This window comes from Dipodomys spectabilis, unplaced genomic scaffold (genome assembly GCF_019054845.1).
Source record: "Dipodomys spectabilis isolate Male_0828 unplaced genomic scaffold, ASM1905484v1 ptg000480l, whole genome shotgun sequence".
Lineage (NCBI taxonomy): Eukaryota > Metazoa > Chordata > Mammalia > Rodentia > Heteromyidae > Dipodomys > Dipodomys spectabilis.
Genome location: NW_024871157.1, coordinates 3,020,356 through 3,037,527, shown reverse-complemented (window position 1 = coordinate 3,037,527; position 17,172 = coordinate 3,020,356). Strand labels below are relative to the sequence as shown.

Sequence of the window (17,172 nt, the reverse complement as noted above, 5' to 3'; positions counted from 1 at the left end):
AGGGACAGCGCCCAGACCCAGAGTTCAGGCTCCACGACTGGACCCTCCCCCCCCCCAAAAAAAAAAAAGAAAAAAAAAAAAAGAAAATGTGGAAATGGGGACGGAGCTAGTCTCGCTGTGTCATTGCTGGTGGCTCTGGGAGCACATGGATATGCTGCAGGGGCAGAGGGAGGAAGGACCGTGGGTAGCACGCAGGAAAGAGGCCGCCAAGAAGTTGTCAGGAATGAGTAGTATTCATGTAAGTGGCTGAGTAGAGAAGACATGTATGTATAGTAAGCTCAATGAGGAAGAAGACTGGGGACCGTCATTCTTTTGGTGTGCTGCTGGAACTGCAGAAGCTGCTATGGCTGGGGACATAGGTCAGTGGTGAGCGCTTGCCTGGATACACAGGGCCCTGATTTTCACGTCCAGTACCACAAAAATATACGAATGGATAGATGGATAAAATGGAATGGGAAAGAAAGGGAAGAGTATAGTTTAGGGTTTAACTTAGGCTTTCAGTGGTCTTGTGTGTGTAGTTTCTGTCTCATTGTTACAACCAATGGACAACCAAAGGGGGTGTTTCTCATAAATGTCTTGTTAAGAGCCTAAAAGTAGTCTGTTGGCTCACTGAACACCTGACTGTTTGTTTCCAAAGTCCTCGCCTCCAGCCTGGTGTATAATATTTCGGATGGTCAGTTCACAAGCCGTGCGGATCTCATAGATGCTGCTGGAAGCTCACTGGGACGTGGTGCTCTTGTACCTGGCTTGGGTAAGAAATGAATGCACATTTCCTTCTGAAAGTCAAGGTGTTAGCAATTTCTCTTGAAATATTTTCCCAATTCCCTATAGTTTCCTTGAAATGAAAAAGTTAAAAAACAAAAACAAAAAAACTGCTCTTTAATTTGAGGAATCAGTATAAGAAATTGTTATGCATAAAATTCTTCACCTAATTAAGGATCATTGAGATCCTGTCCATTAAGTTGTATGGTGATGCTTATAACATTCTTCTCAAAAGTCTGTGCCCTCAAAAAACTTGATTCCTGTGATTTTTAGAAAGTGAACATGTTGCTGTATAGTGGATTTTACCTTTATGCTAGCTACTAGAAAGCTTATATCCAGATTTTGTTTCTTGTTTATGTTTGTTGGTCCTGTTATTACCTAGTAAGCCACTTAAATTGTTTTTGGAAGCAGATCACAATTAAGAATTGATCATTTTTTATAAGATAATTTCTTTTCACATGGGAGTTAATTAAATTTAAAAGATAAAATCCTACAAACAGTGCATGTTTTCTCTTATAGCTAGATCGAAAATACATCAGGACGTGATCAATTATACAAGACTCTAGACATTTACATACAGTGAGACCAAAGGAGGATTCCCTTAAGGGAAAAACACAAAGGTGCAATGCCTATGTGTCTCTGATTCTACAAAATAATATGTATTGAAATAAAGTCCCAGAAATGGAAAAAAATTAAAAGTATAATCTTGGCTTCACCCTTTGTTTCTGAGACAGGTCTCACTGTGTGGCCCAGGCTGTCTGGGTGCTGGGATTACCACAGCCAGCTAAATCCTGGCTTCTTGTTGGGTTCCAGTCTAGTGCTTGACAGAGTCAATCTGCAGGTTGGGTGTGGTTGTTAGCGTTAGAGGGAATGTTCACCCTTCTGCTCTGTACAGGTGCCTGTTATGACACAGTGAACAACATGCTATGGACGTGCTCGAATGACTACATTGATCAGTGGTGCAACCCCGGGAACCAGGCCTTCCACTACGTGTGCCAGAGACTGGGCGTCAGCCATGTTATCACAGAGCCCAAAGGTCAGGTGCTCTCTTGGTCTTCTGTTAATCTGGCAACCTACAGAGCACCATGTGTGGGACTTGTACCAACAGCCTTCTTTCTTTGAACTTAGAAACCCAAAATCTTGCTTTTCTTTTTCTTTTTCTTTTTTTTTGTGTGTGTGGGGGGGAGGGAGGTCCGGTCGTGGGGCCTGAACTCTGGGCCTGGGCGCTGTCCCTCAGCTCGTCAGCTCAAGGCTAGCACTCTATCACTTGAGCCACAGCGCCACTTCCGGCTTTTTTCTTTTTGCTTACGTGGTGCTGAGGAATTGAACCTAGGTCCTCATGGATGCAAAGCAAATGCTCTACCACTGAGCCACCTTCGCAGCCCCCAAAATCTTACTTTAACCTGAAGAGATTGGTTAATAGATTAAGTAGAAAAGTCAACAGAGGTTCTGATGTGGCCTAAAGACTTTTCTTCCTCCTTTCCCTCCCTCCCTTTGTTCGTTCCATCATTGTGTTACTGGGGTTTAAATTCAGTCTTAGGCTTGCTAGACAGGCAATCAACCACTTGAGCCCACATCCATAAGCCATTTTTCAAACCATTTATATAAGAGGATGCTTGTGGATACCCACAGGTTTAGTTGTAGATGTTTCATAGAAGCATTGAGTACTGAGGATGAGCTTTTTATAGGTAGGTGGTTCTACAGTAGGGCACCTGAGGAAGAAGGACATATTTTACGAGTCTTGTTTCCAGCATGGGCTGAGATGCTCCATCACTTTGGAGTTGTGTAACCTAGGGTGACTTCCTTAACCCTCTCTACTTGTGGCTTACCAGCCTGCAAAAAGGGCCTCAGTAGTCTAAGTTTATAACCATGTTGTAAGGTAATGCATGTCCAACATGAGCCATCATCCAGTGTAGAGAGTGGGCCCAATAAGTGGTAACTAAATAGAAATCCCAAGTGTTTTCACCTCACACGCTGGCTTCTCCAGCAGCAGTGATGAAAGTTGGGAGTCTGTACCTCAGAGAACCACCAGTGGTGTTTGCTCACGCTTTCTCTTCATCTTCCAGAAGAAGCCATCACCACCAATGAGGTTATCAACCAATTGTTGCACCACGTTGGTGCAATGTGTATCCACCAGCTCAATCTTTTGGCCACCAACCCCAACCTTCCCATCACAAGCGTCCTGGGCAAGCAGCATCCCATCGAAGCGCACCATCTAAGCAGCATTTGTGACATCATGGAGAAAGCCATGGTCAACGGAGACACCTGCATCATACGCTGCATCCTCGTTGTCTTTCAGGTAAATGGACTGTTCTGAAGTATGCTAGACTAAAAAGAACACAACCCTTGCATTCAGCCAGCTGATTTCTACCCGAGATCACACCTTCAGGAGCATCTCTGCTTTTCTTTTCTTTTTTTTTTTTTTGTCGGTCGTGGGGCTTGAACTCTGGGCCTGGGCGCTGTCCCTCAGCTCTTCAGCTCAAGGCGAGCGCTCTACCACTTGAGCTACAGCGCCACTTCCGGTTTTCTGGTGGTTTATTGGAGATAGGAGTCTCACGGTCTTTCCTACCCGGGCTGGCTTTGAACCGCGATCCTCAGATCTCAGCCTCCTGAGTAGCTAGGATTACAGGCGTGAGCCACCAGCGCCCGGCCATCTCTGCTTTTCTATCTTCACCTCTTCTAGTCCTCTGATTAGAATGATGATGTTTCACTGCAGTTAATGGAGTCTTGCTGTACATAGCTTATTGCTGGTAATGTATGTAAAATATATGCTATAATTATACTGTTACACAGTAGGTGACATTGCAGTTAAAAAACTATCTGGTTATGGGGCTGGGAAGGTGGCTCAGTGGTAGAGTGCTTGCCTTGCATGCATGAGGCCCTGGGTTCGATTCCTCAGCACCACATAAGCAAAAAGCTGGAAGTGGCGCTGTGGCTCAAGTGGTAGAGCGCTAGCCTTGAGCTGAAGAGCTGAGGGACAGCACCCAGGCCCAGAGTTCAGGCCCCACGACTGGACCCCCCCCAAAAATAAAATACCTGGTTATATCCTCATAAGTCTAGTTACCATGTGCTTCTTTTAAAGGTTAATTTTATCTCCAGGGAAATTGGCATGTTGAGATTCACCCCGTATGTATGTTTCTGTAGGTGGTGTTTAAATTTTTCTTCAGCCCACAAAGTGAAAGGAACCGAGACATCATTCGACGGTCAGGGTTGCTTCTTTGGCAGTTGTTGATGGCACCCAAAGATCAAATCTGTCCTGAGATTCAGAAGGAGGTCTGCCTTGCCATCAGGTAAACAGCAGGTGGTTCCCTTAGTGCTCCTGCCAGCACTGTACTTCTCCCCGTAATTGGCAGCATGGTCCTCTGGGCCTGCTCTGCAGCTAGGACCCTGTGCACTGGGGATGATTTTATCAGAGGGTTTGTGCTCCACTCTAGTGGACCGAACGCATGCCTACATTCTTCATCTAACCTTTCGGATACCCTTTAAATGAATAGTTGTTTTCTTTTCTTTTCTCTCTCTTTTTTTTTGCTAGTCCTGGGGCTTGAACTCTGGGCCTGGGCGCTGTCCCTGAGCTTTTTTTGCTCAAGGCGAGCAATCTACCACTTGAGTTGCAGCACCACTTGTGTCTTTTTTGAAGTTTATTGGAGATAAAAGACTCACTGAGAGGCTGGGAAGGTGGCTCAGTGGTAGAGCGCTTGCCTTGCATGCATGAGGCCCTGGGTTCAATTCCTCAGCACCACATAAGCAAAAAGAAAAAAGCCGGAAGTGGCACTGTGGCTCAAGTTGTAGAGCACTAGCCTTGAGCTGAAGAGCTGAGGGACAGCACCCAGGCTCAGAGTTCAGGCCCCACGATTGGACCAAAAAAATAAAAGACTCACTGACTTTCCTTCTCAAGCTGGCTTCGAACCACGATCCTCAGATCTCAGCTGTAGCTAGGATTATAAGCATGAACCACCAGCTCCTGGCTGGATAGTTGGTTTCTAAGCTACTGTTCTTATAATGTGAGAGACTGTAGTAGAGGGTTAGGAACAGCTTTGCTCTGCTACTCACTTCCTGCGTCTTGGCTTACTGGTTCTCCATCTTCAGCTGGAGAATGGGCTTAGACATCTTACCTCCTGTGGAACTTTGTGAAGTTCTGTTGCAAGTTAGGATATTGGCTTTCATGAACCTGCTTAAAGCCTAGACTCTCTTTTGAGTTTATGAGTACTATCTAAGTCTATCAACTTTAGGTCCAGTGAACTTTCATCTAAAATCATAACCTTAATGTGACTACCAAGAGCAGGCTGCTTTCTTTTGGGTATTAAAGCCAGTAACTAAATTCTCTGTCTCCTCTGGAGGTGACAGGCAGTGTCATTCTTATGGTAAAAATGGATGTTTTATAAGTACATATGTATGTCAAATATATCCAATTGTATACTTTACTATATGCACTTTATTCTGCATCACATTTCAATAAAAGAAGAAAAAGAACTATTTTTTTACTCTCCTTGCCATCCTTTTTGGAAAAGCCAAGGATTAGAAATTCTCTTTCTCAAGTGACTTTTTTGAGGGGCACAATCTGAATGTATGATTGATTTGGCTACACTGGCTTTTCATAGCTTACCAATTCTCTCTGTTTTCATACAGGGCTTCAAATAAGTTACTTTCTTGGCAATTCACAGATAGCAGCAGAGGGATTTCATTTTTCAAGGAAGTGATTGGATTCAATTTTGTCCATATATTTAGGTTCAAATGCTTTCTTAGTAATAAAACTTAACCTCACGCTGGGAGTGGGGGACGTAGCTCAGTGGTTGGTGATTTATCTAGCATTCTTGAAGTCTTGGGTTTGATCCCCAGCACTGTAGCCAATGAATAAATAAACTGGGTGAAGTGTACCTCAGTGTTACATAACCGGACTGGTGTGCAGGGCCTCACTATGTTTCCCAGGCTGCCTTACACGCAACATATTCCTGTCTCACCCTCCCAAGCACTGGGACTAAGGTATGTACTACCGTGTTGGTCTATTCTGGCATCTTTAATAGAAATCAAATTGTAAACATTTCAAATTCAAAGCCTCTAGAAAATTTGCTTACAAACTTTTTGGCTTTTCTGTCTTTCAGCTCTGGCCTGAACATCTTGTACCCTGGTGAAACTGAAATCAATAACTTACTTCAGCTGGTCTTAACTGAAGGTAAGAATTACTCTTCAACCCTAGTCCTTTGTCCCTAGTTTCCTTTGTCCCTAAGGAAACAACTAGATATCCAGATTACAGTCTTGTTTCCTTCTTATCTGTTTGTCAAAATATTTGAAAACTATCTGCATGGATGCAACATTTCAGTCACACTGAAAGAGAAACCATGCTTATGTATCTTCAGGCATTGTAAGCCTGTCTCCAAGGCATCATCTGATGTACCTACCTGACTGTAGATGTTTACTTTTTTTTTTTTTTTTGCCAGTTCTGGGCTTGAACTCAGGGCCTAGGCACTGTTCCTGAGCTTCTTTTGCTCAAGGCTTGCACTCTACCATTTGAGCCCTTCTGGCTTTTTCTGTTTATGTGGTACTGAGGAACTGAACCCAGCGCTTCATGCATGCGAGGCAAGCACTCTACCACTAAGCCACATTCCCAGCCTGATGTTTACCATACTTAAAGATAAATGACTTCTTGGTGACTGCTAAACCAGTTCCCCCTTTCCCCACATTAGAACCCAAACTTTAAGGTAACAAACAACAAGAAGACATCCAGTGTTAAAGATGACCAGCATTGACAAACAGCCTTAAGGAATCAGAAATCATGTTTTATAAGGGTCTGGGAAGGTGGTTCAGTTGTAGAGTACTTGCCTTGCATGCCAATGTATACATGAGGTCTTGGGTTCCATTCCTCAGCACCACATAAGCAGAAAAAGCCAGAAGTGGTGGCTCAAGTGGTAGAGTGCTCACCTTGAGCTGAAGAGCTGAGGGATAGCACCCAGGCCCAGAGTTCAGGCCCACGACTAACCCCCCTATCTCCCCCCTCCAAAAAAAAAATCATGCTTTATGAAAATCCAGAGGCAGTCACTCTTTAAAGAGGCCAGGATACCCAAGCAGAAAGCAGTATAGTTGGCTGGCATATAGTTTTGCTACTGTCGTGTTCGTCTAGGTTGGTGCCTCTAGATTCTAGGCCCACAACCTACCATTTAAAAACTTTGTTTTAAAAAGCATCAGTTTTCTAAGCACTGTCACCAAGGTTGTTCACAGAGCTTTGTTGTGTATTAGGGGAGAGAAACAGTGGACTTGCCCAGCTTCGAGATGTGATCCTCACCAGTTTAGCTGAACAGCTTCAAAATAATCGATTCGGCAGCGATGAGGATGATCATTACAGGTGATGACATGATGCTAATCACTCACTGCCAGTCTCTTCTTTACCTTCTTCTACGAGTAATGTCATCACATTGAAATATGTTTGGCCAGTGTGAGTCTTCATTGTAGCTTATGTGATCATTAGTATGGAGGCCTAAAGCCTGGATAATTGATTACCAAGTAATAAATCCCAGACCTAAAAACCAGTGATAGCACATTTGCCTGGGCAAAAAGTGCTTAGCAGAAGTAGCAGAAGGAAGATTTTTTAGAAATATTCTATCAGGGGGGTGGTGGAGGGGGCAATCCAAAGCTGGGGATGGGGAGGAAGTCTTACTTTGCTATGTTATTCATAAAGTACTTTGATTAGATGGTTTGGTAGCATTTTGTGTTTATAGGTTTAGTTTAGATAATATATTTAGTTGTTAGCATCATTTCTGAATAAGGAGATTGGCTTGCAGCGTCAATTAATTTTATATCTTTAAAAAAATTTATTTCTTGTGTTTGTCATCTTGTACTAGTTGTATCAAATTTACCCTGTGACTAATAAACCATCAATATTTTATCATTGTATTTTCCTGCAATTGAAAGACTAAATGATGAACTCCTACACTACATTCTGAAGATTGTCGTACGAGAATCTTGTATCTTAATTACCAAGTGCCAAACTGTCTCTAAAGATGATTTTCAAAAGCTCCTTTCAACTGTGCCTGTAAGTAAAGATGTGTTTACTGCAACCAAAATTGCCTCAAGTCCCTGTTTTCACACACACACACACACACACACACACACACACACACGCACGCACGCACGCACGCACACTGATAATAGTTGTCTGACTATATTTGGGGTTTTGTTTGGTGAGGATTTTCTGCCTGTTAATTTAGTGTTACTTTCTAAGCTATTAATGTTTTAAAGAAAGTGATCAAAAGAATATTCAGATCTGGGTACTTGTGGCTCATGCCTGTTATCCTAGCTATTCAGGAGGCTAAGATCTGAGGATCACAGTTCACAGCCAGCCTGAACAGGAAAGTCTGTGAGATGCTCATCTCCAATTAACTACCAGAAACCAGAAATGGAGCTGTTGCTCAAAGTGTTAGGATACTAGTCTTTAGCAAAGGGCTGGGATGTAGCTTAGTGGCAAAGCGCTTGCCTAGCAAGATCCCCATTACCAATAAAGAAAAGACAAAAAAAGTACAGTAAAAACAAACAAAGGGCTCAGGGACAGCACCTAGGCCTTGAGTTCAAGTCCCATGACTGGCTAAAAAAAAGAATCTTCAGGGTGTGGGTGGGGTTTTCATATGGAGAGGGGAGGGGAAGGGAAGGAACTGTTAAGGGACAAAAACCCAAGTGATCATCTAGCTCTAGTGAGGCCTGTGCAGAAGGAGGAAGGAAGGTACTGTATCAGAGTCTATATTGGAAGTCATATGTATATAAATAACCTGAGAAACTAACCTGCTCTGTTTTCTGTACTTTTCTTTTTGTTTCCCTATGGGAATCTTATAAAAGCTTGAGGATTACATGAGCCCTGTTCTCAAGAGGGCTCAGTCATTTAAACACCCTTGTTTGTGTTAAAGGCTGCATCTTCCTGCCTGCGCTATCTGATGGCAGTTCAGAATCACCTTCTCAGTAACACTGTTTTGATTAAACCTGATGAGAATGATGACAGTGACAACTCCTTGCAGGGAGAGACATTGAAGGTACAGGTAAACACCGAGCTTTATTTTAAAGATGCTTTCTACCCAGTATGTAAAGCACAGTGTAATGGGCATATTTCTGTGTGGTATGGTGTCAGAATTCACCATGTGAGTTAGAGTCTTCTGAGGAGTGCCAGGCCATTCATCTCATAGATTTTAATGTCATTACAGTGGTTGCCATACTTGTGACTCATGATATGGCATTCACGTGCTCCTGTCAGTCTCTGCGCCTTTGCTTATTGTCATCTTCCTTTGAGAACCATGAAATACACACTCACCAGTGACCTCATCATACCTGGAAGTTTTACACACACACAGAGGAACATAGCATTTTAAATAGTTTTGACATTTGATGGTTTACTATATTTTCTGACCCAAATAACCATTTAAAAGTGATAATCTGCTGGGCGCCGGTGGCTTATGCCTATAATTCTAGCTACTCAGGAGGCTGAGATCTGAGGATTGCGGTTCAAAGCCAGCTCAGGCAGGAAAGTCCATGAGACTCTTATCTCCAATTAACCACCAGAATACTGGAAGTGGCACTGTGGCTCAAGTAGTAGAGCACTAACCTTGAGCTGAAGAGCTGAGGGACAGCGCACAGGCACAGAGTTCAAGCCCCACTACTGACCAAAATAAAAAAAAAAAAAAAAAGATAATTTTCTCTCTTTGTATTGAATAGTTTAATTTCTAAATCAATAGTTCATTTCATTTTCTGTCTTTTAAACTAGCTTCAGTGTGAGCTCAGTCCTTCATTCTCGCCTGACCAGTTAGAAAGTTTAAAGATTTCTGTAGCAGTGCTCAAGGCAGTTGTTTGCATTGTTCTTCAGCATTTCATCTTTGTGGGAAAACTAGAGAAAGTAATCAGAACTTTTTCTTCCTGAAAATGTTGACTTGAACACACTGAAAATTAATCAAAGAAGAACATTTTCTCTCTCTCTCACTGATATCATTGTCATTAGTGTGACAGTCATGGTCCAGCTAGTCTGTCAGTTCAGAATTCCTTTAATAATAAACTTATTTAATAATACAAAAAAGAACCGTGGAAATTACCAAGAAATATACACCAGAGTTTTTATTCTATGTGAAAGATTAAACTTTTCAAATTCTTAATTAAATCGTGGAGAGAAATATGAAGACTCTTCACAAAGGCAGAATAAAACTTGGTTGTATAGGTTTTCCAGGGAAAAATTTAAGACACATAGCAATCACCCAGAGAGTTAATGTGTTTTTTTTTAAATTAAAAAATAATCATAAAATAATTACTTATATGATATTAACTAGTGTTTCTTAACACATTTAGTATGTGTATTCTATGAACCCCCCAACAGTCATTTTTAATTTTTAATGGCCTAGGACTGCCTACTTTGAATTATTAAACTTGCTGATTTTCAGTGTAATGAGTTTGGAGACATGAAGAGAAGGTCACTCGTACTGTTTCAGAATGTTGTGGTTTTGTCTCATTTTATTCACCGCCTATACATGCTTTACTGTTCTGTTTTTCTCTTTAGCTGTCCTCATCTACCCAAGGCAATCTTCCACCTGGACAGTTTCTGGGCTGGCCACCAGGAGCTCTCCTGTGCTGGATGGGATGGGAGCGAGGCCTTTCCTTCTAGGCATGCATTCGCTCCCAGTGAAATACTACGTATTTCTGGCCTTACCCACCCCTCCCAAATCAGATTGTTGCCTGCCGTCCCAGAGGGGCTCTCTGCTTTGGGTTCACTCTGGCCACCTCATTTCATTTGAGAATGCATCATCAAATACATCATGTTATGTTGTCGCTGTGTTTGGTCATCATAAAACTTAAAAATAATATGCTGTCTTTTCCACCTAGGAGCTAAAGGTCAGTATTTTGGCTCTTGCCACCCAGATCTTGACGGGCTGTGACGAGGTTCTGGAGATGCTACAGCAGGTCACCACTGCCCTCATCCACAGTGACCTGCCCGACCGTGAGCAGAGGTGAGGAGGCAGGCAGGATGGGGCCTGCACCCTTCATCAGGAGAATTGCTGTGAAAGTGAGATCTTTCTGGGCAGATCATAAAACAGTCTTTTGCTATAGAGAGACATTTCTGTGAGAATAGGCTAGACTAGCCATGTTTCAAAGCCACGAGCAATCAAACTCCTCCTTACTGTGCTTTGAGGTGAGATTGAGCCAGTAGCCATGACCTAGGGATTGAAGGGTTCTGGTGACAGCCTCAACTCTGACATTGGGGTCATTTTATTTTTGTCAGTTTAAACTTGGGTCTTATGCTTCCTATACAGAGTCTCTTCCACTTGGGTCATGCCCCCAGGTCTTTTCGCTATAGTTGTTTCCAGATAGGATCTCTCATCTCTTTCTCTCTCCTTTTTCTTTTTTGGCCTGGGTGGGTATGGACCACATCCATGCTTCCTGCATAGCGAGGAGTGGCTGCCATGCACCACCATATCCAGTTTATTGATTAATATAGGGTCTTAGAAATTTTTGGGCATAGTTTATGTCAAACCACAATCTTTCTGGTGTCAGCCTCCTGGGTATCTAGGATCACTATGTGAGCTACTGCACACAACACATTTGGGACTTCTGTCATCATTCTCAAATTGGCCTTTCTCTTCACTGTCTAGCTTAGCTCCACATTCACTTTAAAGAGGAAGAAGTGATACTCAGCTGCTACACAGAGGTCAGCATTGACATGGCACCTCAAGATTTTACTGTAATTGCCCTTCTCCAGATCCAGGCCTGGCCTTTGTAGAGGGTGGCAACTCCTTCACAGTCACCCAGTCCTTCTCGGCCTTCCATTGCAATGACTGCCCTGGCTGGTGTTTACAGCTGCATTGTGTGCCATTATGTGATAATCTGGTTAAGAGATATGGAGGAAAAACAATAGTGCAGCATAATTTTCATGCAGACAATAGGCCTTGTATGCCCCCATTTCCTTGATTCTCCCCCACTGGCAGGGGGCTACTGGGGGCAGGGCTGAGAAGTGTATAACCCAGACTCGCTTTGTGCCAGGGCTGCTTAGGACATGTAGCATCCACCCGTGGTTTGTAGAAGGAGTGGAGTGTAAAGGGGCAGGCTGAGACTGCCATCTGTTTCTGTTGGCACCAGTGTCCTCAGTGCCCTAGGAGATTTTATACTTTAATTCTTTTAGTGAATATTAAAGACAAAAATCTGTCTCCTTAAGGTAGTCAGAATTGCAGAGATTGAAAGTGGAATAGTACTTGCTAGGGTAGAGTTTAAGTTTTACAAGATGAAGCATTACAGAGATAGATGTTGGTGGTTTGCATATCTAAAATGTGTACTTTAAAAATGGTTGGGCCGGGCGCTGGTGGCTCATGCCTCTAATCCTAGCTACCCAGGAGGATTGCAGTTCAAAGCCAGCTCAGGCAAGAAAGTCCGTGAGAAGCCAGGCGCCAGTGGCTTACGCCTGTAATCCTAGCTACTCAGGAAGCTGAGATCTGAGGATCGCGGGTCAAAGCCAGCCCGGGCAGGAAAGTTCGTGAGACTTATCTCCAATAAACCGCTAGAAAACCGGAAGTGGTGCTGTGGCACAAGCGGTAGAACGCTCCCCTTGAGCTGAAGAGCACAGGGACAGCGCCCAAGCCCAGAGTTCAAGCCCCACGACTGACAAAAAAAAAGAAAAAAAAAGAAAGTCTGTGAGACTTATCTCCAGTTAACCACCTGAAAACCAGAAGTGGTGCTGTGACTCAAAGTGGTAGAGCACTAGCCTTGAGCTGAAGAGCTCAGGGATAGTGTGCAGGCCCAGAGTTCACGGGCCCCGTGACCAACAAAAAGGAAAAAAAAAAATGGAGGCTGGGAATGTGGCTTAGTGGTAGAGTGCTTACCTAGCACACATGAAGCCCTGGGTTCAATTCCTTGGTACCATATAAACAGAAAAGGCCGGAAGTGGCACTGTGGCTCAAGTGGTAGAGCGCTAGCCTTCAGCATAGAGATGCTCAAGGACAGTGCACAGGCCCTGAGTTCAGGCCCCAGGCTGGGGAAAAAATGGTGAAGAGGATAAATTTTGCCACAATAAAAACAAGTGGGAAAACCCGATGGTGCCTACTTCTGTGGCCTACAGGAGCCTCCATTGCTACAGGCAGGAGAGAATTTCACAACTATGGGCAAGACTCAGAAAGACATCTGTAGGGACAAGAAGAACCTGGGGACAGCTTTGCTTTTCAGGATGCATTTGTAAAGTGTGTTTTGGCCCTGCCCAGGTTGGAGGGGTAATCCATGAATAGCTCTGTCTCCCTTCCTCAGTGGTAAGAGGTGGGAAATTGTGGGAGGGTGGCTACAGCTACAAGTATTTCACTATATTTGTCAGCATAGACAATGTTGATTTCCTCTCTTTATGTCAGGACACTGCTTAGGATATGCACTTTCTTGAACTTGTAGGTTGAAAGGCTTGGAACAAGTCACCAAGGCCACGATGCTCGGTCACCTCCTCCCAGTGTTGCTGACCTCCCTGATGCACCCCAATCTGCAGACCCTGACCATGGCAGATGCCCTGATGCCTCAGCTTGTACAGCTGGTGCTCTACACCAGTCAGGTGGGAACTGCGGGCCTCTGACCCGCTCTCGGGTCTGCCTGTGCCTTTCAGAAACCAAGAAAAGGGGGCTATGTCCCCCAAACAGACTGGACGGTTCAGGGAACAGGTGTTGTTTGTTTGTGGGAGCAAATTACTGGCTAGTCTTTCAGCAAGTGGTGATCTAGTCAGCTATAAAAGTGTAAATTAATATGTAAAGCCACTGAAACCTGGGCAGTTGAAAGTAGTAAGATGAATGTGGTCCCTCTCAGATTAAGGCAGATGACCTTGGGTGACCTTAGTAGCAAAGCATTTCTTACTGACAAAGAGCATACTGGGATTGTAAACGATGACTGTAATGAGAATTGTAAGTTGGTCTCTTGTGCATCCAGGTTACCTACAGTAAGCACTTTAAGACACACATATGGTTTTGTGTTTCAGACGGCTCTGCTGCTTAAAACACAGTGTCCGGTTTTTGCTGAGGTGGGCTGTTCGCCATGTGGCTCTTCAGACCAGAAGTGTAGGCTGTTCCCAGACGAGAGGTAATGCTGGTCCTTTCCGTCTTCTGTCCTTTTACAATGCTGATTTTCAGCAAGGATGATCAAACTGGCATAAAATTTTACAGATAACTACAACTATTTTATAAATGTATGGTAGGATCAGGTTAGAATAAATTGTCCTGTGAATCAAATGATTAGTTTGAAATTGACTTGAAACTCTCATATACTAATGGTAGGAATATAATAAAATATTAGGGCTTAAGCAAATAGTTTGACAGGGTATTTTTCCCTTCACATTTTTTTTTTTTTGGTCAGTGGTGGGGCTTGAACTCTGAGCCTGAGTGCTGTCCCTCAGCTTTTCAGCTCAAGGCTAGCACTCTACCACTTGAGCCACAGTACCACTTCTGGTTTTCTGGTGGTTTATTGTTAATAAGAGTTTCAGGAATCTCCTGCTTGGGCTGGCTTTCAACTGTGATTGTCAGATCTTAGCCTCCTGAGTAGCTAAGATATATGTGTGAGCCACCGGTGCCTGGCTCCACATTTTTTTTTTATTAGCATTGATTAGTTATACAAGAGGAGTTCAGCTGGGTGCTGGTGGCTCACACCTGTAATCCTAACTACACAGGAGGGTGAGATCTGAGAATCACGGTTTAAAGCCAGCCTGGGCAGGAAAGTCCATGAGACTCTTATTCCAATAAACCACTAGAAAAAAAAACGGAAATGGTGCTGTGGCTCAAGTGGTAGAGCGCTAGCCTTGAGCTGAAGAACGCAAAGACAGTGCCCACGCCCAGAGTTCAAGCCCCAAAACCGACAAAAAAAAGGGGGGGGGGCTGGGAAGGTGGCCCAGTGGTAGAGTGCTTGCCTCGCATGCATAAGGCCCTGGGTTCGATTCCTCGGCACCACATAACCAGGAAAGGCCGGAAAGGCACTATGGCTCAAGTGGTAGAGTGCTAGCCTTGAGCTGAAGAGCTCAGGGACAGTGCCCAGGCCTAGAGTTCAAGCCCTACAACCAGCAAAACAAACAAACAAACAAACAACCCCCCCCCCCCAAAAAAAATAAAGCCGGGCGCTGGTGGCTCACACCTATAATCCTAGCTACTCAGGAGGTTGAGAGCTGAGGATCGCAGTTCAAAGCCAGCACAGGCAGGAAAGTCCATGAAACTTTTTTTTTTTTTTTTGGGTCCGGTAGTGGGGCCTGAACTCTGGGCCTGGGTGCTGTCCCTCAGCTCTTCAGCTCAAGGCTAGCGCTCTACCACTTGAGCCACAGCACCACTTCCGGCTTTTTTCTTTTTGCTTATGTGGTGCTGAGGAATCGAACCCAGGGCCTTGAGCGTGCAAGGCAAGTGCTCTACCACTGAGCCACCTTCCCAGCCCTCCATGAAACTCTTATCTCCAATAAACCACCAGAAAACGGGAAATGGTGTTGTAGCTCAAGTGGTAGAGCACTCGCCTTGAGCTGAAGAGCGCAGGGACAGCGCTCAGGCCAAGAGTTCAAGCCCCACGACCGACAAAAAAAAGGAGGAGTTCATTTTCCCATGTCCACATGTGTATACAATGTACCTTGATCAGACTTACTCCTCTGTCACTCTCCTTCACCCTCCCTACCCTCCCTTTCCAAACCAATTTCAGGAGATTTTGTTGTTTTGTCCTGTTTTGTTGTAAGGAGCAAGGTCTTCCTGTGTTTCCCAGGTCGGCTCCAATTTGATGGGTTCCACTGAAACTCCTATTAGCTTCCCACATCACTAGGCACAACCTACCATACTTGGCTGCCTTCTTTTCTTTAAAAGTTACTCATACGGGGCTGGGAAGGTGGCTCAGTGGTAGAGCGCTTGCCTTGCATGCATGAGGCCCTGGGTTTGATTCCTCAGCACCACATAAGCAAAAAGAAAAAAAAAGCCAGAAGTGGCGCTGTGGCTCAAGTGGTAGAGCGCTAGCCTTGAGCTGAAGAGCTGAGGGACAGCGCCCAGGCCCAGAGTTCAGGCCCCATGACTGGACCCCCCAAAAAGTTACTTATACGCCTACCATATGACCTAGCTATAGTTTTTTGTTAGTTTGTATATTTCAGACCTGAAGGTTTATAATGGCTTTAGTGAACAAAACTCACAACTGAAAAGAACCCAGTGTCCCTTAGCAGGGGGAATGGAAAACTGTGGGCTGTCCCAGAAGAGGCTTCTCCCCAGCAGCAAAACACAGGCCGTGGGCGAACAGCACATTGGGTGGACTCAGAGTACTTGCACTGGGAGAAAGAAGCCAGTCACACACCGCAGATCCCTTTATATCAACCTCTAGAAAATGCAGGCTGCTATCCAGTGATTGCCCCAGGGAACAAGGGCAGGTGGCAGAGGGAAAGAAGGAAATTTGTGGCTCTATGCAAATATCAAAACTTGCCAGGTTGCATGTTGTAAATGTTTGCAGTGTGTTATTTATCTGTTTCATTCAAGATTGGTCAGAAGGGATTTTCCAGGTTTAGCTATGTATGCAGCGAGTCGTTGCACTGAGGAAAACTTGTATCTGTGCCATCCAAAGCCCCTGTAACTGAGAGACGGGCTTCACATTTTATTTCTTTGAAATCCAATGTAGCAGCTGCATTGTTAGTCGGTGCAGCTCTGCAACCACTGGAGTTGAAAGAAAACAGGAGGTCAAAGCCACGGCTCGGGTTTTAGGAGTTTGCATTCTGCATTCTGAGGCACGTTCTGCTAGTAGAAATCCCAGCAGGAATGAGTGACGTAGAATTGGGGAATTTTGGGCATCTGGTGCATGAACACCCACCAAAGGGAATTTCACAGGGAAGTAAGCCTACAGGGTTTGGAAAGATGCCAATCTTAGATTCTTTACAGTCTCTCCCCACCCCACCCCCCCAGTAACCTTACACGAAAGTTAGTGAGGTCTCCTGTAAATCAAGCAGACTTCTCCATAGGAAAAAAAGGGGGAAATCCAAACATATGTTTATGTATGCTAAGGTTATATATTACCATGTAAGTAATGTAGTACCTAAGAACTAATGAAAACAGTATTCCTGGGTGCTCCATGGAAAATGGAACGTGCTATTTTGCACCATTTGCTTTTACTTGCTGCTGAGCCATTCCACTGTTCCTCCTCCGCTTGTAGAGTGCTGGAGGAGAAGGAAGAGCCAGGCTTCCTCACTGGGTTAAAGATTCCTGCCCCATGGGCTGCTGGGAAGACCGTGGAAACAGTTCACCCCGTCAGAGACAACTATAAGTTTAAAGAGACCGTCCATATTCCTGGAGCTCGCTGCCTGTACCTGAGATTTGACAGCAGGTGCTCTTCACAGTATGACTATGACAAAGTAAGCAAGAGTAGATTATATTGCTACCGCTCTAGTGAATTCCCTTCTTAGTGCTTCTTATTTTTCTTTGCTGCTGGCCACCAGTCCTGACT

The 17,172-nt window shown here is 44.3% G+C and overlaps 1 protein-coding gene across 5 annotated transcripts in view; it reads left to right on the top strand.

Annotated features, from left to right (window-relative positions):
- The window catches only part of Hectd4 (HECT domain E3 ubiquitin protein ligase 4), a 127,162-nt gene that overhangs the window by 48,184 nt on the left and 61,806 nt on the right, over positions 1–17,172 (top strand). For 3 of the 5 annotated variants that reach the window (XM_042668971.1, XM_042668970.1, XM_042668968.1), the window contains exons 10-21: positions 638–751; positions 1,658–1,798; positions 2,829–3,061; positions 3,907–4,052; positions 5,862–5,932; positions 6,994–7,099; positions 7,666–7,786; positions 8,652–8,780; positions 10,603–10,727; positions 13,144–13,297; positions 13,715–13,815; positions 16,882–17,080. In XM_042668971.1, coding sequence (XP_042524905.1) covers positions 638–751; positions 1,658–1,798; positions 2,829–3,061; positions 3,907–4,052; positions 5,862–5,932; positions 6,994–7,099; positions 7,666–7,786; positions 8,652–8,780; positions 10,603–10,727; positions 13,144–13,297; positions 13,715–13,815; positions 16,882–17,080 — 1,640 coding nt within the window. The remainder of the gene's footprint in view (positions 1–637; positions 752–1,657; positions 1,799–2,828; positions 3,062–3,906; positions 4,053–5,861; positions 5,933–6,993; positions 7,100–7,665; positions 7,787–8,651; positions 8,781–10,602; positions 10,728–13,143; positions 13,298–13,714; positions 13,816–16,881; positions 17,081–17,172) is intronic. The other 2 variants (XM_042668972.1, XM_042668969.1) reach the window with 1 other exon arrangement.